The 25,543-nt window shown below is 40.6% G+C and overlaps 1 protein-coding gene across 4 annotated transcripts; it reads right to left on the bottom strand.

Annotated features, from left to right (window-relative positions):
* On the bottom strand, positions 1-25,543 carry LOC137637122 (uncharacterized). Of its 4 annotated transcripts, none has more exons than XR_011043406.1 (4): positions 25,447-25,543; positions 16,982-17,111; positions 6,473-6,724; positions 1-677 (listed from the first exon to the last, which is right to left on the bottom strand). XR_011043406.1 is itself a non-coding variant. In XM_068369405.1 (4 exons), the coding sequence occupies exons 1-3, from the start codon at positions 24,178-24,180 to the stop codon at positions 6,616-6,618; spliced, it is 306 nt and encodes a 101-aa protein (XP_068225506.1). In that variant the 5' UTR covers positions 24,181-24,195; the 3' UTR covers positions 1-677; positions 6,600-6,615. The 4 variants fall into 4 exon arrangements, 1 of the variants encoding a protein (XP_068225506.1); XR_011043404.1 differs by lacking the exon at positions 25,447-25,543 and adding an exon at positions 24,114-24,195; XM_068369405.1 differs by lacking the exon at positions 25,447-25,543 and adding an exon at positions 24,114-24,195 and having other exon boundaries at positions 6,600-6,724.

The raw sequence follows: 25,543 nt of genomic DNA, 5'->3' as shown, positions 1-25,543 counted from the left end.
TTTAAAGCTCAATTTAAAGCTCTGAATTTCTCGTTTTCACCAATGTCGTAACAACATTGCCAGACATACTAGTTGTAGTCACGGTCATAAGTTGACGAGTATCTGTGTATGGCTCAGGAAATATTAAAAGTAAAAAGCTAAACGGACCCGGGGAAGCCATTTTTAAAATTTCAAAAAGGATCCTTCTTCAACTTGAACACATAGATAGAAATTACTAGAGATAGTAACAGAACACTTTAGGTTAAAAGACCTGGATCCTAGGAAAGGACAAACCAATCAATAATGAATAAATTAATACCTATAATCAATCATAGTTCATGCAATATAACCACTCGGTCATTGAGCAGAATACGGACAACTTCCATGCAAGTAAGAACTCATTTTCTCAAAATAACTTGAGAATTACCATTGAATTACCAAACGTTAGGGCCATCATGCATTACTCATGCGCATAGTGAATTAATATAAAAGATTTATAATGATGACTTTCGATCAAAGGGATTAACCGGTGATGAAGTATGGGACAGAAGTAGATGGAGAACGCTGGCCAGAAACATCGACCCCACATAGAAGTGGGAAAGAAGAAGATACTGGTCATGTAGCAGCACCGTCTATTGTTTCTTGAAAGATTAATCTTCGGTGATGTCGGTCTTCAACTTCCTACGCACGTCGATAATCTGGAAAAGAAAATAAATTATTCTAGTGCTTTTAAGAATGTTCTAAAATAATACAGATGTGGAGAGATTTTAAAATAAGCATTTTATATATATTTCAAATTCCATTCAACAAGTGGACTTTTTCATACATTTAAAAGCAATATACATTACTAAACTTGCATATTTTTAATAATACCTTAATAATTCTGAGTTTATTTACATAATTCTGAACTTTTGAATGCATCAATCTTTATACAAACAGGTCATTTAATTATTTAAAGTTTAACTTGTCTGCCAATTCATCTTTATTTCATATGAAATCTATCATGTAAGTTGTAAAGTCCAGAATAATAATAACTGAAAATTCTAACATTCTTTGATAAGCATTACACTCTCCATTCAAAAGGCAATAACGTACGGTACTGTACAATGAATTACATTACGCCCTTTTGTATCTTGGATATGATAACCATAATCTAGATTCAAATCCTAAAGGTTTAAATTAAATGCGGACCACAATAGTTACACCTTGGTAAGGAATCAGTGTTTCATAGTATACAAGCCATAATTTTCTTCATGTATTTAGAAATGAAGCCACATGACAGAATTTCCCAGCCAATAAATAACGAAATAAATTGGGATAAGTATAACCAAGGCGTGAATACACACTTCAAAAATTGAAGAGCTGCAGAGGTACCAATCTTTAGTGGGTCTGACTAAGGAGAATGAATCACCGTGGGAGTTCCCTATCGGAAATATAGACATGAAAATTAAATCAACAACTTTTTTGTAGCGAAACGTTGCAACGACGATGTTAGGGTTGCTCATTCGCACCCTTATCTACTCGTTGTATGTTGGTTATGTCATTGTTAGAAAACTATTGCTTGTTCCTCATCGGCCCGTTTATTTTCGAAGTCAGAATAGGTTTGGTCTGGCTGGCTCCTGGGGCTTTATGCATACTGTTAGATACATCTTAGCGTACACACCCAAGTTGCTCCGATTTACCAATAGCAGTGGGTGTCGGATCTATCGCAGTCTGTGCATTCGTGTTTGGTGGTTGTTATTAATTGTGAGTGAACGGAGACATAATAGACGGCAAACTTTTAACCCTTTTACCCCCAAAGGACGTACTGGTACGTTTCACAAAACTCATCCCTTTATCCCCATGGACGTACCGGTACGTCCTTGGAAAAAACTGCTATTTAAATTTTTTTTTGCAAATATTTGACAATTTTTTGAGAAACCTCAGGCATTTTCCAAGAGAATGAGACCAACCTGACCTCTCTATGATGAAGATTAAGGCTGTTAGAGCAATTCAAAAAATATATACAGTACTGCAAAATGTGCTTGAAAAAATATAACCCCCTGGGCGTTAAGGGTTGGAAATTTCCAAATAGCCTGGGGGTAAAAGGGTTAAAGAAAGAGGGAAACTTGCTCTATCCTGTAGGGTTCAGAAGAGTGAGCATAATACTAAAGGCTTCCGTATAATGACACTCATGACGAGATCTAACAAGACCTTTACAATTTTGAAATGTATGGACTTTGGTGAAGCGATCACTTGGAGGAAGGCCTTGTCTATCACTACTGAAGATATGGGAAACTATGTTGCATTTACCTAACACAAATCTTCATTAATACCTTACAAAAAGACTTAATAATCTATTTATTCCCCACAATTGCAACCGATTCCTCAAACCAGAAGCTAGCATTCCAGTTTCCTCGAGTTCATATCGTGGAGAACTTCCAGCCATTTTATGCTCTTATGAATTCATGGTTATTTCTGTGTCATTTCTAGTTATGACCCATCCTAATTCCATACACCATCATGCACTCATGGGACCTTCCTAGTAGTATGGCAAATATTTGTTCATCTCGCTTCCAATGACAGAGGTACGACTACTGAAAGGTTTTGAAAAATATCCACAATGACATCCCTTCTACAATCTTCTGTTATCTTCACCTCATATGACCTATCACCACATGTAACCAACATTCTCAAGGAAAACCGAGGTTGTAGCAATTAAATTCTGTATCTTCATATCCCGGTAACATAAGCACCTCGAGAAAGATTGTCATATTCATGCATGAAGATCCATCAAATTTAATTGATAGATTTTGGAATAAGGTGAATCCTTTCTCCTCATACCATCATCTATCATTTACTATTTCTAAGGGTAGGGAAACAGTTGTTGTGGCTAACTGTATCAAAACCTGCTACTCTTTTTCTGTTTTCTTAAAGATGTAATTGAGTATCAGTGAATCAAAATTTCCCCTGCGATATGATTGCCCAAGTTAAACAAGCACAACTGTAATCTCATCAATGGTTTCCTCTGTATTCATACTTAATACCTGCTAATTCCAAAGGTATCCAACACTGAATTTCTACCGCCCAGGATGCAAGGTCTAGAAAAGTTCATATAGCAATCAGGGAGTTACAAACGGACAATGGATCTTCTATCCCTATGTATCAGGGATCCCCTAGGACATCTCATGGTTTGAGGAAGACACATTTCCTTCAAATGTTCATTTTCTGTTCCCTTTTAGCTGAATATCTGGTTAACAAAGGACAGTGTTTTGGGATTAGCCAAACAACAGTGATCATTTTGTAATACATTCTATGAGCAATGGGTCAATTCTGATGTTCCTTCTATAAACAATTTAAAAAGCAATTCTGGTATTCCTTCCTCAGACAACTACGAAAACTGAGCTGGCATTTCATTTACAAACAGCTGTGCGAAGTGGGATTCCTTTTGTTATAATATCAGTACCAGCCGAACTCGATTGAGTCCCTTGTCAGGATGGGAGGAACGTAGAGAGGAGAGGTCCCCTTTTCTGTTTCACTTGTTTGATGTCGGCTACCCCCCAAAATTGGGGGAAGTGCCTTGGTATATGTATGTATAATATCACATTATAAAATTGACCTGCACTTGGATATAACCACTTCCACTCTCTCTAAAGTCATAAAGTACTACAAAACAGAATTTCCATATCACCTATGGAACCTATTTAGGAATTAGTGTTCTTTTTTTCTTGAAGACCATCACCATTTTTATTCTAAAAAGGTATTAAGATAAAAACCAGCCCATTGACGAAGGTCCTCTATTAAATACGCCACAAATGCGCACAAGATTTCCGTTAAGACGTAGAACCTGAAGCTCTTCATAAGTTTAAGATGCAACTGCTTGTTTCAAGGTCCTCTAACTATAATCACCATATGTTGAACCCTGTTTACCAACTGTCCTAGAATCCATATTGCCGCAAGATGATCTGTTTACCTTCCTATCTGTAATTTTCTAATAAGTTACAATTCCAAAGGTTTCAATTTTCTACTTGTGGGCTTCCTATTCCAAGGAACAGTATCATTGGCTCCGTGTGAACATGTATTCTCACTGTATGACACTGATGATGATAACAGAAACTATGTTACGTGTATTAATGGTAAGAAAAACATCCTTATAGTTTTCCCCATATGGAAAGAGAGAAAAAGGGATAAAAAAACTGTTGCCTATCACAACACAACCTATGAAATTCGTGACATATTAAAAAGAAAACCAAAAGAAAGCATGAATGGGATAATCTGTACTCAAAACTAAAGTTACAGACCAAAAGTGCTGTGGCCTGAGTGGTAACGTCACTGCCTGGTGTTTGCCAGTCGGGGGTTCGAGTCCCACTCAGACTCGTTAGTGCCATTAGTGTCTGCAACCTTATCATCCTTGTGAGCTAAGTTTGGGGTGTTTGGGGGAGCCTATAGGTCTATCTGCTAAGTCATCAGCAGCCACTGCCTGGCCCTCCCTAGTCCTAGCTTGGGTGGAGAGGAGGCTTGGGTGCTGATCATATAATATATGGTCAGTCTCTAGGGCATTGTCCCAATTCCTAGGGCAATGTCACTGTCCCTTGCCTCTGCCATTCATGAGCGACTTTTAAACCAGACTATCTAAACAGCCAGAGAGAGCAAAGGCCTATTGTAATAAGGAAAAAATTCTTGGACTTTTATATTTTCAAATTTCTTTTTTAACCCTTTTACCCCCAGGGTATTTGGAACTTTCCAACTCCTAACCCCAAAGGGTTATTTTTTTTTAAGCACATTTTGCAGTATATTTTTTTAAAATTGCTCTAACAGTCTTAATTTTTGTCATAGAGAGGTCAGGTTTGTCTCATTCTCTTGGAAAATGCCTAAATTTTTTAAAAAAATTATCAAAAATATGAAAAAAAATTTTTTTTATAGCATTTTGTGGCTTTTGTGAAACGTACCAGTACGTCCTTTGGGGGTAAAAGGGTTAAGATTGGCACATGAACCCCAGGTAAGATTCAAAGATATAGCATAAATTGCAGCACTAGCGTAACGATAAGCATGAGAAAAACAATTTCTTATTTCTATACTCACCTCATATTTGTTTTGCTTCTCTAGAAGCAGACGTTAATCAAAACTTGCCCAGAAAATTTCTAAAATGTTAACCTTTTCCCATTTTCTTGACTTTCACGGATAATATGAAAGGCCGAAACTTTCCGAGACAGAAGCAACATGAATATACGGAGAGGTTGTAAAAATATTTACGCTACCTTACTAGCATACAAAGTATTGTAACTAGATAATAAACACTATTTTATATCTATCAGCAAAAAGATATATCACCATACAGTAATTTTTGCAACCAGTGAAAGGTAAAACTCTAGCCCATGAAACTGTTCAACTTGGTAAATAAATTAAAATCTATTCATACAAACCAAAATGAATGAAAAACCTGAGTTCAAAATGAGAAAAGTATCATACTAACAAATTACATACTAAACAGGATAACCATTGTGTCAGGCAGCAATTCAAATCATAAAGGCGATTAAAAAACCAAAGGCTTTATGAGCCGCCAAATATCTATCGAAGGTAGCAAACAAACACGAGATCAGAAAACAGAAAGGCAACACTGTGGTTGCGTATAGCTTATGTAGGTAGTAGGTTGGCCAGGGCACCAGCCGCCCGTTGGGATACTACCGCTAGAGAGTTATGGGGTCTTTTGACTGGCCAGACAATAGTACATTGGATCCTTCTCTCTGGTTACGGTTCATTTTCCCTTTGCCTAACACATACACCGAATAGTTTGGCCTATTCCTTACACATCCTCTTCTCTCCTCATACACCCGACAATGCAGATTAGCAAACAATTCTTCTTACTGCACTGTAATTGTTCAGGGGCCACTTTTCTCTATATAGTCTTTATATAGTTTATTTAAGACGTATTTGTTTTTGATGTTGTTGATAGTTTATTAAATGACATGTCTGTTTTGACGTTGTTTCTTATTTTAGAATGATTTATTGTTAATTTGTTCTCTTCGTTTGTTTATTTCCTTATTTCCTTTCCTCACTGGGCTATTTTTCCCTGTTGGAGCCCCTGGGCTTATAGCATCTTGCTTTTCCAACTAGGGTTGTAGCTTGGATAGTAATAATAATAATAATAATAATAAGGGCAGAAAAGACTCTTTAGCTATGGTAAGCAGCTCTTCTAGGAGAAGGCCACTCCAAAATCAAACCATTGTTCTCTTATCATGGATAGCGCCATAGCCTCTGTAAAATTGGTCTTCCACTGTCTTGGGTTCGAGTTCTCTTGCTTATGGGTACACTCGGGCATACTATTCTACCTTAATTTTCTTCCTCTTATCATCTTAATCTCATTGCTCTTCTTAGAATATTTTATTTTTCTTTGTTTCCTTTCCTCACTGAGCTATTTTCCTTGTTGGAGCCCCTGGGCTTATAGCATCCTGCTTCTTCCAATTAGGGTTGTAGCTTAGCAAGTAATAATAATAATAATATGCACACTACTTACTAGGCATACTAATCTCAAGTGGATTTTTGTTGTTCCACTGGGATCAGTGTTATTCCAAAAACATGTCTTCTACATCCTACCCACTGTGATATCTCTAATCCCGGGAAGACATCTCGATATACTCAACTCAGGAAAGTCTTCCTCTACACTAAAGTATTTTTCCAAACAAGTAACTCCTGTGCTACTCCTTGGCATTCGATAGACGCCAGAAGTGTAACTTCGTTAATCAATCTTTGACTTCTTTCCAAAGGACTGCAAGAGAAAAAATACGATAATTAAATTCTATATTCAAAAAAATTTTCTTTGGATATCAAAGCTCCTAACACTGGGCAAGATTCAAAATAATAATTAATTTTCTTTCAATTCAAAAATAGAGAAAATTACTTCCTCGTTAAGGTCAACTTTGAATTCTGCTTTTTCTCGAACCAGAAATTTCTATCCTCGATAAGATTTCTCTCTTGCTTGAGGGTGCACTCGGGCACACTGTTCTATCTAGTTTCTCTTCCTTTTCTTTTGTTAAAGTTTTTATACTTTATACAAGAAATATTTATTTCAATGTATTTACTGTTCTTAAAATATCTTATTTTTCCTTGTTTCCTTTCCTCACTGGGCTATTTTCCCTGTTGGAGCCCCTGGGCTTATAGCATCCTGCTTTTCCAACTAGGGTTGTAGCTTAGCACGTAATAATAATAATACTAACAATAATCCATCCATATACCAAAGGCACTTCCCCCAATTTTGGGGGGTAGCCGACATCAACAAGAACAAAACAAAAAAGGGGACCTCTACTCTCATGTTCCTCCAGCCTAACCAGGGACTCAGCCGAGTTCAGCTGGTACTGCTAGGGTGCCACAGCCCAACCTCCCACATTTCCACCACAGATGAAGCTTCATACTGCTGAGTCCCCTACTGCTGCTACCTCCGCGGTCATCTAAGGCACCGGAGGAAGCAGCAGGGCCTACCGGAACTGCGTCACAATCGCTCGCCATTCATTCCTATTTCTAGCACGCTCTCTTGCCTCTCTCACATCTATCCTCCTATCACCCAGAGCTTTCTTCACACCATCCATCCACCCAAACCTTGGCCTTCCTCTTGTACTTCTCCCATCAACTCTTGCATTCATCACCTTCTTTAGCAGACAGCCATTCTCCATTCTCTCAACATGGCCAAACCACCTCAACACATTCATATCCACTCTAGCCGCTAACTCATTTCTTACACCCGTTCTCACCCTCACCACCTCGTTCCTGACCCTATCTACTCGAGATACACCAGCCATACTCCTCAGACACTTCATCTCAAACACATTCAATTTCTGTCTCTCCATCACTTTCATTCCCCACAACTCCGATCCATACATCACAGTTGGTACAATCACTTTCTCATATAGAACTCTCTTTACATTCATGCCCAACCCTCTATTTTTTACAACTCCCTTAACTGCCCCCAACACTTTGCAACCTTCATTCACTCTCTGACGTACATCTGCTTCCACTCCACCATTTGCTGCAACAACAGACCCCAAGTACTTAAACTGATCCACCTCCTCAAGTAACTCTCCATTCAACATGACATTCAACCTTGCACCACCTTCCCTTCTCGTACATCTCATAACCTTACTCTTACCCACATTAACTCTCAACTTCCTTCTCTCACACACCCTTCCAAATTCTGTCACTAGTCGGTCAAGCTTCTCTTCTGTGTCTGCTACCAGTACAGTATCATCCGCAAACAACAACTGATTTACCTCCCATTCATGATCATTCTCGTCTACCAGTTTTAATCCTCGTCCAAGCACTCGAGCATTCACCTCTCTCACCACTCCATCAACATACAAGTTAAACAACCACGGCGACATCACACATCCCTGTCTCAGCCCCACTCTCACCGGAAACCAATCGCTCACTTCATTTCCTATTCTAACACATGCTTTACTACCTTTGTAGAAACTTTTCACTGCTTGCAACAACCTTCCACCAACTCCATATAACCTCATCACATTCCACATTGCTTCCCTATCAACTCTATCATATGCTTTCTCCAGATCCACAAACGCAACATACACCTCCTTACCTTTTGCTAAATATTTCTCACATATCTGCCTAACTGTAAAAATCTGATTCATACAACCCCTACCTCTTCTAAAACCCCCCTGTACTTCCCAGATTGCATTCTCTGTTTTATCCTTAATCCTATTAATCAGTACTCTACCATAAACTTTTCCAACTACACTCAACAAACTAATACCTCTTGAATTACAACACTCATGCACATCTCCCTTACCCTTATATAGTGGTACAATACATGCACAGACCCAATCTACTGGTACCATTGACAACACAAAACACACATTAAACAATCTCACCAACCATTCAATTACAGTCACACCCCCTTCCTTCAACATCTCAGCTTTCACACCATCCATACCAGATGCTTTTCCTACTCTCGTTTCATCTAGTGCTCTCCTCACTTCCTCTATTGTAATCTCTCTCTCATTCTCATCTCCCATCACTGGCACCTCAACACCTGGAACAGCAATTATCTCTGCCTCCCTATCATCCTCAACATTCAGCAAACTTTCAAAATATTCCGCCCACCTTTTCCTTGCCTCCTCTCATTTTAACAACCTTCCATTTCCATCTTTCACTGTCTCTTCAATTCTTGTGCCGGCCTTTCTTACTCTCTTCACTTCTTTCCAAAACTTCTTCTTATTCTCTTCATATGACTGACCCAGTCCCTGACCCCACCTCAGGTCAGCTGCCCTCTTTGCCTCACGTACCTTGCGCTTTACTTCCACCTTTTTCTCTCTATATTTTTCATACTTCTCTATACTATTACCCTGCAGCCATTCTTCAAAAGCCCTCTTTTTCTCTTCCACTTTTACCTTCACTCCTTCATTCCACCATTCACTGCCCTTCCTCATGCTGCCTCCAACAACCTTCTTGCCATATACATCACTTGCAATCCCAACAAAATGTTATTTTTATAATAAAATAAATTTTTGAATATACTTACCCGGTGATTATATAAGCTGCAACTCTGTTGCTCGACAGAAAACTCTACGTTAAAAATCCGCCAGCGATCGCTATACAGGTAGGGGGTGTACATCAACAACGCCATCTGTCGGGCAGGTACTCAGTACTCAATGTAAACACAGAACTCAATTTTCTCCTCGGTCCACTGCGTCTCTATTGGGGAGGAAGGGAGGGTCCTTTAATATATAATCACCGGGTAAGTATATTGAAAAATTTATTTTATTATAAAAATAACATTTTTCAATATTAAACTTAGCCGGTGATTATATAAGCTGATTCACACCCAGGGGGGTGGGTAGAGACCAGCAATAATTGTTTACATTATTATGAGCTAAGGATTTTTTATTTCATTTTAGCAGTTATTCAAAATAACAAACATAAAATAAATAAGTACCTGGTAAGGAAGTCGACTTGAAAAATTACTCTGCCTTTTAAAGTACGTCTTCCTTACGGAGCCTCGCGATCCTCTTAGGATGCTGAGCGACCCCTAGGAGCTGAAGTATCAAGGGTTGCAACCCATACAACAGGACCTCATCAAAACCTCTAATCTAGGCGCTTCTCAAGAAATGACTTTGACCACCCGCCAAATCAAGTAGGATGCGAAAGGCTTCTTAGCCTTCCGGACAACCCAAAAACAATAATAAAACATTTCAAGAGAAAGATTAAAAAGGTTATGGAATTAGGGAATTGTAGTGGTTGAGCCCTCACCCACTACTGCACTCGTTGCTACGAATGGTCCCAGAGTGTAGCAGGTCTCGTAAAGAGACTGGAAATTCTTAAGATAAAAAGACGCGAACACTGACTTGCTTTTCCAATAGGTTGCGTCGATTATACTTTGCAGAGATCTATTTTGTTTAAAGGCCACGGAAGTTGCGACAGCTCTAACTTCGTGTGTCCTTACCTTCAGCAAAGCTTGGTCTTCCTCATTCAGATGGGAATGAGCTTCTCGTATTAACAGTCTGATAAAATAGGATAAAGCATTCTTTGACATAGGCAAAGATGGTTTCTTAACTGAACACCATAAAGCTTCAGACGGGCCTCGTAAAAGTTTAGTTCGTTTTAAATAGAACTTAAGAGCTCTTACAGGGCATAAGACTCTTTCTAGTTCATTTCCAACCATACGATAAGTTTGGAATATCGAACGATATTGGCCAAGGCCGAGAAGGCAGCTCGTTTTGGCTAGAAAACCAAGTTGTAGAACATGTAGCTGTTTTGGATGAGAATCCGATGTTCTTGCTGAAGGCATGAATCTCACTGACTCTTTTAGCTGTGGCTAAGCATACCAGGAAAAGAGTCTTTAAGGTGAGATCTTTCAGGGAGGCTGATTGTAGCGGTTCGAACCTGTCTGACATAAGGAATCTTAGTACCACGTCTAAATTCCAACCAGGTGTAACCAAACGACGCTCCTTCGTGGTCTCAAAAGACTTAAGGAGGTCCTGTAGATCTTTATTGTTGGAAAGATCTAAGCCTCTGTGACGGAAGACTGATGCCAACATGCTTCTGTAACCCTTGATAGAGGGAGCTGAAAGAGATCGTTCTTTCCTCAGAAATAAGAGGAAGTCAGCTATTTGAGTTACAGAGGTACTGGTCGAGGATACGGATACTGACTTGCACCAGATACGGAAGATTTCCCACTTCGATTGGTAGACTCTAAGGGTGGATGTTCTCCTTGCTCTAGCAATCGCTCTGGCTGCCTCCTTCGAAAAGCCTCTAGCTCTCGAGAGTCTTTCGATAGTCTGAAGGCAGTCATACGAAGAGCGTGGAGGCCTTGGAGTACCTTCTTTACGTGTGGCTGACGTAGAAGGTCCACCCTTATGGGAAGTGTTCTGGGAACGTCTACTAGCCATCGAAGTACCTCTGTGAACCATTCTCTCGCGGGCCAGAGGGAAGCAACTAGCGTCAACCTTGTCCCTTCGTGAGAGGCGAACTTCTGCAGTACCTTGTTGACAATCTTGAACGGAGGGAATGCATATAGATCTAGATGTGACCAATCTAGGAGAAAGGCATCTATATGAACTGCTGCTGGGTCCGGGATTGGTGAGCAAAATATTGGGAGCCTCTTGGTCATCGAGGTTGCGAAGAGATCTATGGTTGGCTGGCCCCAGGTGGCCCAAAGTCTCTTGCATACATCCTTGTGGAGGGTCCATTCTGTTGGAATTATTTGTCCCTTCCGACTGAGACAATCTGCCATGACATTCAAGTTGCCTTGGATGAACCTCGTTACTAGTGATATGTCTAGACCTTTTGACCAGGTGAGGAGGTCCCTAGCGATCTCGTACAACGTCAGAGAGTAGGTCCCTCCTTGCTTGGAGATGTACGCCAAAGCCGTGGTGTTGTCCGAGTTCACCTCCACCACTTTGCCTTGAAGGAGAGACCTGAAGCTTTCCAGGCCAGACGTACTGCCAGTAGCTCCTTGCAGTTGAAATGCATTGTCCTTTGACTCGAGTTCCATAATCCCGAGCATTCCCGACCGTCTAATGTCGCACCCCAGCCTACGTCCGATGCGTCCGAGAAGAGAACGTGGTTGGGAGTCTGAACAGTCAGGGGAAGACCCTCTCTTAGGTTGATATAGTCCTTTCACCAAGTCAGACAAGACTTTATCTTTTCGGAAACCGGGATCGAGACCGCTTCTAGCGTCTTGTCCTTTTTCCAGTGAAAAGCTAGATGGTATAGAAGAGGACGGAGGTGTAGTCTTCCTAGTGACACAAATTGATCCACGGATGACAGCGTCCCTACCAGACTCATCCACAGCCTGACTGAGCAGCGTTCCTTCTTCAGCATCTTCTGGATGGATAGCAGGGCTGGGGGCTGATCGTCTTGTTCAGCAACGTCCTCATCAGAGGGTTCCTCATCCGAAACTGATGAGGAAACGGCAACGGAGTGGGTAACGTCTGACTCGCTGAATCCGGTCGCACTGGTGGATGCGTGACGGAGCCGGACGCAATATCATGGAACTGCTGCACAGTCTGTGAACTGTCAACAACCATGGGAGCGCGAGGAAGTACAGCGTCAACCCGAAACTGTCTGGGTTGTGCAGTCAACACCCTACCAGGTTGCTGAGGTTGACGCACGGCGTCACAACAAGTCACCTCTGCTGGTTGTTGAACGTCTTGAACGTCAACAACCACCTCCGAGCGTCGCTTAACGTCAACGTGCGGCTGGCAACCCACACTGGGTCGCATCGGTGGAGGAACCACCTCAACTGGCAGACGCGAGTAGGTTACCTCAGCGTCAACAGGGCGCACAACCGACCGGTAGGAAGGTTGTTGGCCAGAAGGTTCTTCTCCGCATTTAAGTCCTCTATCAAGGACGCAAGCTTGGACTGCATGTCTTGCAGCAAAGCCCATTTAGGGTCTACGGGAGCAGGTGTGGCAACAGACGGGGTTAGCGACTGAGGCGGAACCGTTTACCATCCCTGAAAGCCTTGTTATGCGTGACATAATAGTACAGCAAAACTTCAAAGGCTCGACAACAGCTGAGAAGTTGACCTGTAAACAACTTGGAGCGTCTCCTGGCTAAGCGCCAGGGAGAGTCTACCAGAATTGAGAAGTCTATCTGGGCAGAGGCATGATCTCCCAAGCCGAGAACTTCTCTCGTGTAATATCAGACTCTCGCTCTATAAACCAGTTTAAAAGAAGGGAAAGCAAAGGCTGTATCCCCCAAACTCCTCCTGGTGAAAGAACCAGTCGCCTAGCCAATGTAACGCTCTCTAGGAGAGCGAGAGAGCACTAGCTTAAAAACAACGGCTTGGAAGTAGCTAGGCCTAGTGTAAGCTCTGACGTTTAGGCGAACGAGGAGCAGCAGTTACAAAAAGATCCGGACGAAGATCCTTAAAAAAATAATCATCATGATCACACAGCGTCAAAACAAGTCAACTCCGATTGTTAGTGAACGTCTTGAACGTCAACAGGAGCATCAGCCAGTGGCCTAACGTCCAAATGCGGCTGAAAAACCACACGAGACCGCATCGAGTGTGGTTCTAAACAACCTGACTGACGTGACTAAGCTACGCCAACGTCAACAGTAAGCACAAAGGAACGTTAGGTTGGCTGAAAGCCAGGATATCGATGAGATAAACGGCTAGACTCAATGCACTAATTGGCAGAATGGTCTTCCAGAAGGGAGGCAAGCTTATACTGCATGTTTTGCCATACAACCCCTTAAGGATCAACGGAAATGGTCGTGGTAATAGACGAGGGTAACGTCTGTGACCGCAACACTTTGCCTACAAAAAAAGACTCTCGGAGTCTGTGTTAAGCTTTTGTTAGGCGGCGAGTAGTTATCCGATGACTGCATAGGGTCAGAGCTGTCCTAATGGCTGTAACCAGGACGCTGGACCTGTCCTGAAAGGACTGACTTTCGCTTAAGGGCTACGAAACCTTGTCTGTGACTGCAACACTTTGACAGGTTTCTTATGCGAAAAGCCTACGGATGGCGAGAAGAAACAACGTCTCTCTCGTCTTATGGTAGGGGAGATCTTGGTAAGATACACCCAATACCATAGAGGGAAAACGTCTGTTCGTTGGTCAAGGCCTCTCGAACCCATAAGTCGTTTGACATTACTTCTCCCCTGGGCTTGGGAGCTTGTAAGAGGTCCCGGGCTAGGTGAACGACAGGCACGAACAGACGAACCCTCGGACGCAACACTGTAACACTTTGCGCCTCGGACGCAACACTGTAACACTTTGCGCATATCACTTTATCACTTCGATTTTCTGTTTTGCACTAATTTCTACCTGAAACACGCAATTCTACCCTTCATTAAAAGGTAGTAATTGCGAAATTAGTCGTATAATGCAAGCTCATAATACCAGCAAAAAACAGAAAACATATTTAAGATAAAAAGAAAAATCAGTGGCTGGGAAAGAGACTAAACACTAGTTCATATAACTACGTTTTCAATCTCTCACCGCACATAGCCTGGGGACGAGAATAAAAACCTAAAAACGTTTTATCCTTCCTCCCCGTACAGCGACTAGGGACGTGAGTAACACGAGAACAACGTTACCCGCTTGAACGGAACGTTTTCTCTCCTCTCTCTCCCTCCGTCTCTATCTCTCTCTCTCTTTCTCTCTTGATTTCGCACCTAAGAGAAGAGCCCAATTATATATCGTCAAAAAAAAACATGTTATTTGACTAAAGGAAAAAACTCAAAACTAGAATAGTGTACTTCACCAAATAGTTGTGAAAACAAATCCAGTTAACAACAGCGAATTAGTAGGTCTTGCCGGTAGCCCGACAGAGAGAAAATTGAGTTCTGTGTTTACATTGAGTACTGAGTACTGTACCTGCCCGACAGATGGCGCTGTTGATGTACACCCCCTACCTGTATAGCGATCGCTGGCGGATTTTTAACGTAGAGTTTTCTGTCGAGCAACAGAGTTGCAGCTTATATAATCACCGGCTAAGTTTAATATTGAAAAATTTTCTTTTGCCAACTTCCACTCCTCCTCTAAATTACCAGTTTCTCTTACTCTCACCTCGTCATATGCCATTTTCAACCTTTCCTGATATTTACTTTTTACCCCAGGTTTTATTAGCTCTTCAACCCTCACTAGCTCCCTTTTACATCCACCTACTCTATTCCCCCACTCTTTTGCTACAACCAATTTTCCTTCCACCAAAAAATGATCAGACATACCGTTAGCCATACCCCTAAACACGTGCACGTCTTTCAATCTTCCAAACATTAATAATAATAATAATATTGTTGTTATCATTATTACTATCTAAGCTACAACCCTAGTTGGAAAAACAGGATGCCATAAGCCCAAAGACTCTCATGAGATGGAGAGTTCTTTGAGCCCCAGGGGCATTGCTTTACTTCATACCAAATCTCTTTGGCCTATATACTAACCTAACGGCTGTCCAATTTCTTTACCCTCAATCAAATTTTCACCATTCGTTTATGGAAAAAAATACTCCAGGTCAGCCCTACTGCAGCCTACATATTCTTTAAACCATTCTATAAAGAACAAAATAAGTTCTTCCAGATAGGAAAATCTCGTACAGAAATTTGCCATCACGCACTTCAATATCCATGAAACCTAAAGACCCATTTTTAGACTAAGTATTCTGCTTCTCAGGCAAAATATTACTGGTAAAGTTGATAGTTTCATATCTCAAACATGAAATGTTTTCCTAACTTGGGTGCTAAATTCTAGCAAAACAAAAGGCTATAGTCATACTGTATTTTCGATGGACACTTAGACTCCCAATTTACAAATAAACTACGAACACATTTACAAAACTGCACTGTACAGCCACAAAATTTTCTTTTGCTAACTTCCACTCCTCCTCTAAATTACCAGTTTCTCTTACTCTCACCTCGTCATATGCCATTTTCAACCTTTCCTGATATTTACTTTTTACCCCAGGTTTTATTAGCTCTTCAACCCTCACTAGCTCCCTTTTACATCCACCTACTCTATTCCCCCACTCTTTTGCTACAACCAATTTTCCTTCCACCAAAAAATGATCAGACATACCGTTAGCCATACCCCTAAACACGTGCACGTCTTTCAATCTTCCAAACATTAATAATAATAATAATATTGTTGTTATCATTATTACTATCTAAGCTACAAGCCTAGTTGGAAAAACAGGATGCCATAAGCCCAAAGACTCTCATGAGATGGAGAGTTCTTTGAGCCCCAGGGGCATTGCTTTACTTCATACCAAATCTCTTTGGCCTATATACTAACCTAACGGCTGTCCAATTTCTTTACCCTCAATCAAATTTTCACCATTCGTTTATGGAAAAAAATACTCCAGGTCAGCCCTACTGCAGCCTACATATTCTTTAAACCATTCTATAAAGAACAAAATAAGTTCTTCCAGATAGGAAAATCTCGTACAGAAATTTGCCATCACGCACTTCAATATTCATGAAACCTAAAGACCCATTTTTAGACTAAGTATTCTGCTTCTCAGGCAAAATATTACTGGTAAAGTTGATGGTTTCATATCTCAAACATGAAATGTTTTCCTAACTTGGGTGCTAAATTCTAGCAAAGCAAAAGGCTCTAGTCATACTGTATTTTTGATGGACACAGACTCCCAATTTACAATACTACGAGCACATTTACAAAACTGCACTGTACAGCTACAAAACACTGTTTGAGATTTCTTTTAACCCTTTTACCCCCAGGCTATTTGGAAATTTCCAACCCTTAACCCCCAAGGGGTTATTTTTTTCCCAGCACATTTTGCAGTATATTTTTTTTTAATTGCTCTAACAGCCTTAATTTTTGTCATAGAGAGGTCAGGTTGGTCTCATTCTCTTGGAAAATGCCTGAATTTTCTCAAAAAAATTATCAAAAATATGAAAAAAAAAATTTTATAGCATTTTTTGCAAGGACGTACCGGTACGTCCATGGAGGTAAAGGGATGGCTTTTGTGAAACGTACCAGTACGTCCTTTGGGGGTAAAAGGGATAATATAGGAAAGGTATTAACAAATTAAATATACCTACATTGCGTAAGGACTCCTTCTTGAAGCGAGACTTCCATCATGTCTTCCATTGCGTGTAGTGACTAAGCTGTTTGTGGATGGACAAAACACTGCCTTCTTTGCTTCTAAATACTCCTTAAAAGCAGAGCGAGCTGAAAAAAAAATATAACAGGGTAAGCAAATATGCTGTTTAGGACTTTGATGAAGTTCAAATCTGATTAGACTTCTTTTATCAATGGATTTAAATCTAAATTAATAAAATCAGAAATATTTAAAATAATTGCATTTTTCCTACCTATAAAAACCAGAGTCTTTAGATAGAGTATGCTTTCAGATTAGCTGTTGAAATTCATAGCGAGGTGTCGGTAGTTACTGAAGGATTGCAGGGACGCCCCACCCCTTAGCCGGTACACTGAATAACTGCTGATCTTCGCCTAGAACTTGCCGGGTGGTTGAGGCGAGCAAGTGAGGTGGTGAGCAATCGAAAATGGGCTAGATGGCGCGGGAATCCTAGCAGGTGAGGTAGCACTCCCGCAGGTGTGAGCAATTGAGGGTATGTGATGGGGTGATATTGCAGATGTTTGAGTGCGATGGCACTCCTTTAAGGACAGACAATCACGAGCAGGTGAGGTGGGGCTCAATTAGAGGTGCATGATCCGATGCGTTGGCACTCAAGTAGGAGCACTCGACTGTGAAGAGATGAGAGGAAACTGCCTTATGAGTGCACAATTGCGAACAGCAAAAGTGGTGAGGAAACTGACTCATGAGTGCACAATTGCGAACAGCAAAAGTGGTGAGGAAACTGACTCATGAGTGCACAATTGCGAACAGCAAAATTGGTGAGGAAACTGCCTTATGAGTGCACAATTGCGAACAGCAAAAGTGGTGAGGAAACTGCCTTATGAGTGCACAATTGCGAACAGCAAAAGTGGTGAGGAAACTGCCTTATGAGTGCACAATTGCGAACAGCAAAAGTGGTGAGGAAACTGACTCATGAGTGCACAATTGCGAACAGCAAAAGTGGTGAGGAAACTGACTCATGAGTGCACAATTGCGAACAGCAAAAGTGGTGAGGAAACTGACTTATGAGTGCACAACTGCAAACAGCAAAAGTGGTGAGGAAACTGCCTTATGAGTGCACAATTGCGAACAGCAAAAGTGGTGAGGAAACTGCCTTATGAGTGCACAATTGCAAACAGCAAAAGTGGTGAGGAAACTGACTTATGAGTGCACAACTGCGAACAGCAAAAGTGGTGAGGAAACTGACTCATGAGTGCACAATTGCGAACAGCAAAAGTGGTGAGGAAACTGACTTATGAGTGCACAATTGCGAACAGCAAAAGTGGTGAGGAAACTGACTTATGAGTGCACAACTGCGAACAGCAAAAGTGGTGAGGAAACTGACTTATGAGTGCACAATTGCGAACAGCAAAAGTGGTGAGGAAACTGACTCATGAGTGCACAATTGCGAACAGCAAAAGTGGTGAGGAAACTGACTTATGAGTGCACAATTGCGAACAGCAAAAGTGGTGAGGAAACTGACTTATGAGTGCACAATTGCGAACAGCAAAAGTGGTGAGGAAACTGACTCATGAGTGCACAATTGTGAACAGCAAAAGTGGTGAGGAAACTGACTTATGAGTGCACAACTGCGAACAGCAAAAGTGGTGAGGAAACTGACTTATGAGTGCACAATTGCGAACAGCAAAGGCGGTGCTTCTGTGTAAGTGAGCGATTGCAAACAGATCGGATACTGTGGGCTCTTGGGAACTGGCCTTCAGAGACCCTAATTCCCCAGTCCTGACTATCAAGTCTCTCAGAGAGAAGGAAATCGCATTCTTGTATAATGGTTTTAAAGGTAGCCGAGAGACAAAACAAATTGACGAGGACAACCAGGAATATCGGCTTACCCGAGCAAGTATACTGAAAGGGCTCTCCCTGGGCAGAGTAACAACTCATCTTCCAGATTACCAACAAAGTTTAACGGCGATTTCAATGGAAAAGACCTTAGAAGAGTGTGTGACATTGACTCTACCTTACCCAAAAACTCTGGAAGATACAACAAAGTCAAATCCCGGCCAGAACTGGCTACCTAACACAAAATAGCTTGAATTTTACCCACCCTCTTGGCCATAGCTAAGAAGACTAAGAGGGTCTTGGACAAGAACGTTCTAATAGGCACCATCACCTTATAAACGTTTCCCAGATGGGGGGACAACTGTGCTCTCGAACGGGCAATAGAGAAGGATCGTATAAGTTCTCAAAGAATATGAGAGGTAGACATCTCAGGAAGTTTTGCCTTGATGACATAAGAAAGCATCAAGCAACCTTTGATGCATGGGTGAGACAAAACTCTATCTCTGAGAAGGTAGCCCAAGAAATCAGCAATTTTAGTCAAGAAAGATCTAGAGGAGGAATGACGTTTTGTCTGGCCCGAGCAGCTAATAACTGTTCATTTGGCTTGATTAACTTGACACATAGAACATCGCCTAACTAGGGATAATTAACTCGAGATTCAGACGAAAAGCCTTCCTGTCTGGAGGACCTCCTGAAAGTCTCCGGCCATGAAGCTGAAGCCTGTGGAGTCCCTGATGGAGAAGATGAAAATTGAGTTCGTTTTTTTGGTAGATCTGGTCTCTGGTAACCCATCGTTCTCTGGCCAAAAGGGACCGATGAGGGTCAAGACAGGATATAGGGTTTCCTCCCTTCGCTGAAAACTGACTTGAGGAGAGCAAACGGAGGAAATGTGCATGTCTGAAGGCCCTCCAAACCTTGCGACGTGGCAGCTGTCCCCGCACTCTGGGGATCCTAAAACAGAAAAAGACTGGGCAATGCAAGTTCAGAGTGGCAAACAGATAATTCATGACTGGCATAAAAACTGCTCAGCATAATGTACCTCAAAACCTCCAAAAATGATCTCATACAACTGATTATTGGAATATCAAAATTACATAAAACTTTCTTGTCGTATTTAAACTAGTGCAACTCTTTCTCATGTCTTATCCTTTTCTTAATACTCGTCATATGACTCTGAATGCTGCGGGTTCAGATGCTCTCAATTTTTATCAAAAGGAAAAAGATTTCCAGTCGTCATACCCAGGGCAAACTTCCTTAGGCAGGCCAACCCACATCGCAACATAATCCTGTGATTTCTCTTTTCGAGGATTTGTTGCGGCCCAATGCCAGAAACTGATTACATTTTAATGATTATGATGGTAACAATTAAAATAAATTCAAGTATACCACAGTAATACAACTGTATATATTCAAGGTAGTGTAATCATTACATCTCCCCAAACCTATGGTCGTAGCTAGAAAACTCTAAAAATGCAAAGTGTCTCGCAAATATGTCCATTTGTATTCATACTTTACTGTCCAGACATCAGTAACGAGAGAAGGAAAATAAAAGAACTGCAGCAACCATACGAAGAGGAAAAGAAGATAATAGGAAATGTTCTGTTTATGGAAGAAAAAATAGAAAAAAGAAAAGAAAGGGATTTTGACGGAGGAAAAATCTATTTCTGGGCGAGGAACCTATGTCGCCCAGTGAAATGCTCCTTAGAGCACAATTTCTAAGGCATGAATACTGCTAAATATACCAGAGAAAAAAGATGAATGGAATGCTAGGAATAAACCCAGCTCGCTCACTCTAAATGAGTGTCGGTATAGTAACTGGGGCGTGTAAGAACCACGACCATAGGTCCCTCACCAGTTAGACCTCTCCTTCTTCTTTAGTTTAACTAAAATAAAGAAGAAAACTAAAGAGGTGCCGATGAAAAGGCGATCCCTCCATCCGCCAATTGAACTGAACTGTGCCAAGAGCAGGATCATACAATGTTTTTCCCAAATACACTGTCTCGTAAGCAATAGCTGTACATATTTTAACGGGTGACTCCAGCACAAGAGCAAACACAATTAGCAATGGGCATTAAATACACAAAGCGTAGTTTAGAACATAATCTTATCCGATTTGCACACTATTGCCCGGTCAAATTATTGCAAGCTTTTGCTAAATTTTGATCAACTTGTACTTCGTAAATCTCTTTATTCCGTTAATAATAGTGACTCTCGACTGACTCACTCGATAATGAGACTTCAGTCTAGTCTAGCCTTTCATACTCAAAGAGGCCAAAAACTTCTAAATTACCAAGAGTGGCTTCGAAAAGCATATGAAATGCAAAATAGGCATTAAATTTGCATTGGTTCTAGTCTGAAAGACTATTAGAATATACCTAATATGTTTTATCGCATGTTTTGCCAAAATGCTACTTCATTAGACTCCTTTCAATAGGTCAATCAATATTTGGAGAAACAGGAGGCCTATCATCTTTGGAAGGGTAACAGATCAGATTTGACCTGGAACAACTATACTCAGCTTCGAGCTTTTGCTCAGAGAGTTTATGCCTCAACTGAAAAGGAGTACAATTTAACCATAAAAGAAACACTTTCTGGTACAACTCAGGAACATAAATGGTGGTCTACCCTTAAATCTGCACTCTTTGGTGTAGATGCAACAGTTCCTCCTTTACTTAAACCAGATGGCTCAGTCACTCACTGTCCAAAGGAAAAGGCAACCCTTTTGGCTGATGTTTTTGACAGTAAACAGAGTAATGAAAAACTTGAACTTCCTCATTCCTGTTTTCCTGAGGCTAAACTAACTAGTTTAGCTTTTCGATCTCGTGAGATTAAAGCTCTGTTGATGGACCTTGATGCTTATGGAGGTGTAGACCCAAATGGTATTTTTCCTTTGTTTTTTATAAAGACAGCAGATTTCTTAGCTCCAAAGTTATCTGTTATTTTGCGCAAGTTAGCAAGAAGAGGAGCTTTTAGCACTAGTTGGAGAATTGGTAATGTTACTCCTCTATGTAAATGTGTTTGTGGTAGCTCAAGTCCCACTGATTACCGGCCAATTTCCATAACTCCCATATTATCTAAAGTTTTTGAACGTCTTCTGGCAAAACGTCTTAATAGGTTTGCTGAAGGTAATCATCTACTCCCTAGTTTGCAATTTGGTTTTCGTAAAGGCCTTGGAGCGTGTGATGCCCTTCTTACAATCTCCAATGCTGTACAGAAATCCCTTGATTGTGGTTGGGAAGTTCGTATGATTGGCCTTGATTTTAGTGCTGCCTTTGACCGTGTTAATCATGAGGCCCTTGTTTTCAAACTGAAACAGTTGGCAGTGGGTGGGTCGTTTCTTAGCATTATTATTGATTTTTTAAGTAATAGATCTCAAAGAGTTGTTGTTGATGGGCACCATAGTGATTATAGAAATATGATATCCGGTGTTCCACAGGGTAGTGTTCTTGGCCCATTACTTTTCATACTATATACACATGACATGTGGTTTGGCCTAGAAAACAAGCTTGTTGCATATGCAGATGATGCTACTCTCTTTGCATCAATTCCATCCCCTGAATGTAGATCTAGGGTTGGAGAATCCCTTAATAGAGATTTAGCTAGAATTAGTGCATGGTGCAAATTATGGGGTATGAAGTTGAATCCTAACAAAACTCAAAGTATGATTGTAAGTAGGTCAAGGACGGTGGCTCCTCAACATCCGGATCTCAGTATTGATAATGTTTCTTTAAATATGTATGACTCTTTCAAAATTTTAGGTGTGATTCTCGACAGTAAATTTACTTTTGAGAAACATATAAGGTCTGTGTCTTCTTCAATTGCACAAAAAATAGGCTTATTGAGAAAGTCTTTCAAGATTTTCGGTGATCAATCTATTCTGAAGAAGTGTTTTAATTCTTTCATTCTACCTTGTTTTGAGTATTGTTCTCCTGTCTGGTCTTCAGCTGCTGATTCTCATCTTAATTTGTTGGACAGAAACTTACGGTCTATTAAATTTCTTATTCCTGATCTAGATATTAATCTCTGGCACCGTCGTTCAATTAGTTCATTATGCATGTTGCATAAGATTTTTCATAACTCTGACCATCCTTTACATTCAGATCTCCCTGGACAATTCTATCCTGTTCGTAATACTAGGCAGGCAGTTAATTCTAATAGCCGGGCCTTTTCCATCACGAAGCTCAATACTACGCAGTTCTCTAGAAGTTTTATTCCAACTGTTACCAATCGGGTGGTTGAATCAGTAGAACTTCAAAAGTTCAAAGTTGGAGCAAATGCTTTTTTGTTGACCAGGCGGACATGAGTCTTTTATAGTTTATTTATGTCATATTTGTTTTTGATGTTGTTAATAGTTTATATATGACATGTCTGTTTTGACGTTGTTACTGTTTTTAGAATGATTTATTGTTAATTTGTTCTCTTCATTTATTTATTTCCTTATTTCCTTTCCTCACTGGGCTATTTTTCCCTGTTGGAGCCCCTGGGCTTATAGCATCTTGCTTTTCCAACTAGGGTTGTAGCTTGGATAGTAATAATAATAATAATAATAATAATTGGATAAAATTATAGTTACTGTACAGACAGAACAACACTTTGAACAGAAAAAAATAATTTTCCTTGTAGAAAATAACGTGCTTTCACTGAATTTGACCTTCATTTCAACAGCAAATAAACCTAAAACCCGTTAGAATGTCTAATAACAGGGATATTTTATAGAAATCTAATGGTTTTTGCTTCGCCTTGCGCTCACAGAAAAAGAAAAACATCAAGCTCCTATGTACTGGCAAACGGTAAATGCTGAGCTGCGCACGTTAACCACCTTGATTATTATTGACGAGATAATTAAGTGTCATTTTCAGAGAAAATTAACATTTTTTCATAGGCAACACCTGTTTTATGGTACAAAAAGCTTTCTTTTGTCTGACCATAACTATGATAAAAGGTAATTTTTATTATTATGCTGAGAACAGACCTAGGATGATTTTGTATTGGAGAACGGTAAATTTAATTGTATTTCCAGATATAAAAAGACATGACCTAAACCCCATCGTAAACTCAGCTACGTCAACGTGTCCTTACGGCTGCAAATCCCAGTAAACTCTCCTAGGATTAGTTGGTGGGTGCGTCCACTTTTCTACAAACTATCCAAATTCTTTGAATTATATACTATTAAAATAACTTTCTTTATAAATAACAATCAATTACGGTAAAATAACATATAAGAAAATATCCCACAGAATTTAATAAAAACTTTATAATACTTTTGCGTAAATTTGTTATGGTACAGACTAGCCTACCTCGTGCATTCAAAGTCTGCCTTATCTGGTAGGCTACCCATTGACCTGCATTGCCTACCTCGTGCATTCAAAGTCTGCCTTACCTGGTAGGCTACCCGTATGACTTGCATTGCCTACCTCGTGCATTCAAAGTCTGCCTTACCTGGTAGGCTACCCGTATGACCTGCATTGCCTACCTCGTGCATTCAAAGCCTGCCTTACCTGGTAGGCTACCCGTATGACCTGCATTGCCTACCTCGTGCATTCAAAGCCTGCCTTACCTGGTAGGCTACCCGTATGACCTGCATTGCCTACCTCGTGCATTCAAAGCCTGCCTTACCTGGTAGGCTACCAATGACCTGCATTGCCTACCTAATGCAAAGTCTGCCTTACCTGGTAGGCTACCGTATGACCAGTATTGCCTACCTTAAGCATTCAAAGTCTGCCTTACCTGGTAGGCTACCCATTGACCTGCATTGCTTACCTCGTGCATTCAAAGTCTGCCTTACCTGGTAGGCTACCAATGACCTGCATTGCCTACCTAATGCAAAGTCTGCCTTACCTGGTAGGCTACCGTATGACCAGTATTGCCTACCTTAAGCATTCAAAGTCTGCCTTACCTGGTAGGCTACCCATTGACCTGCATTGCCTACCTCGTGCATTCAAAGTCTGCCTTACCTGGTAGGCTACCCATTGACCTGCATTGCCTACCTCGTGCATTCAAAGTCTGCCTTACCTGGTAGGCTACCCATTGACCTGCATTGCCTACCTCGTGCATTCAAAGTCTGCCTTACCTGGTAGGCTACCCATTGACCTGCATTGCTTACCTCGTGCATTCAAAGTCTGCCTTGCCTGGTAGGCTACCAAAGACCTGTATTGCCTACCTCATGCATTCAAATTCTGCCTTACCGGTATTATTGTAGTGTTTTACAGGGCAATGTAACCTAGGAAAAAAAAAACTACTTTTACTTATAGAAAAAATTACGCTCTCTTCGAAAATGGCACTCGTTCCCGTCGCAAATGAATAATTTCAGAAATATATATATATCTATATCCTACGATAATGGGGGTTCGAAATCACACCCTGTAATACAATACAAATTTACCAATAGCAATGACTCCTTCAGGGCGATGAGTTGACCTGTAACTTCTGTAACTTAAGGTATGCCATGCAAATTGATGGTTATTACTCGTTAAAATGTCTATTTTGTGATTAGAACTTTATGAGCTTTTCAGGTTTTGAAAAGAAAAACCAAAATAATTGGGGATATACAAATTACGATAAGTACACTCAAGTCTATGTACCCCTATTATATACACAGGGAATGCATTAATAGTAGTAACGTATACATACCATAGGGTAATGTTCAACAACTTTTTGCATCTAACATTTTATATGACAAAATGTCTAAATATAAAAGATGTCAAAGAACTTCGTTTCTTCAAATCTT

Source organism: Palaemon carinicauda, unplaced genomic scaffold (assembly GCF_036898095.1).
Source record: "Palaemon carinicauda isolate YSFRI2023 unplaced genomic scaffold, ASM3689809v2 scaffold54, whole genome shotgun sequence".
Lineage (NCBI taxonomy): Eukaryota > Metazoa > Arthropoda > Malacostraca > Decapoda > Palaemonidae > Palaemon > Palaemon carinicauda.
The sequence above is the reverse complement of the archived record's forward strand: the minus strand, read 5'-3'. Positions and strand labels throughout refer to the sequence as shown.

Coding starts and splice junctions, on each gene's coding strand:
- LOC137637122 (XM_068369405.1), bottom strand. CDS start 24,180: ATGCACGAGGTAGGCAATGCAGGTCAATGGGTAGCCTACCAGATAAGG. Junction 17,112..24,113: donor GCAGACTTTGAATGCACGAG/GTAGGCTAGTCT, acceptor TTTTTTTTTCAG/CTCGCTCTGCTTTTAAGGAG. Junction 6,725..16,981: donor AGAAGGAGTCCTTACGCAAT/GTAGGTATATTT, acceptor TTTCTCTTGCAG/TCCTTTGGAAAGAAGTCAAA.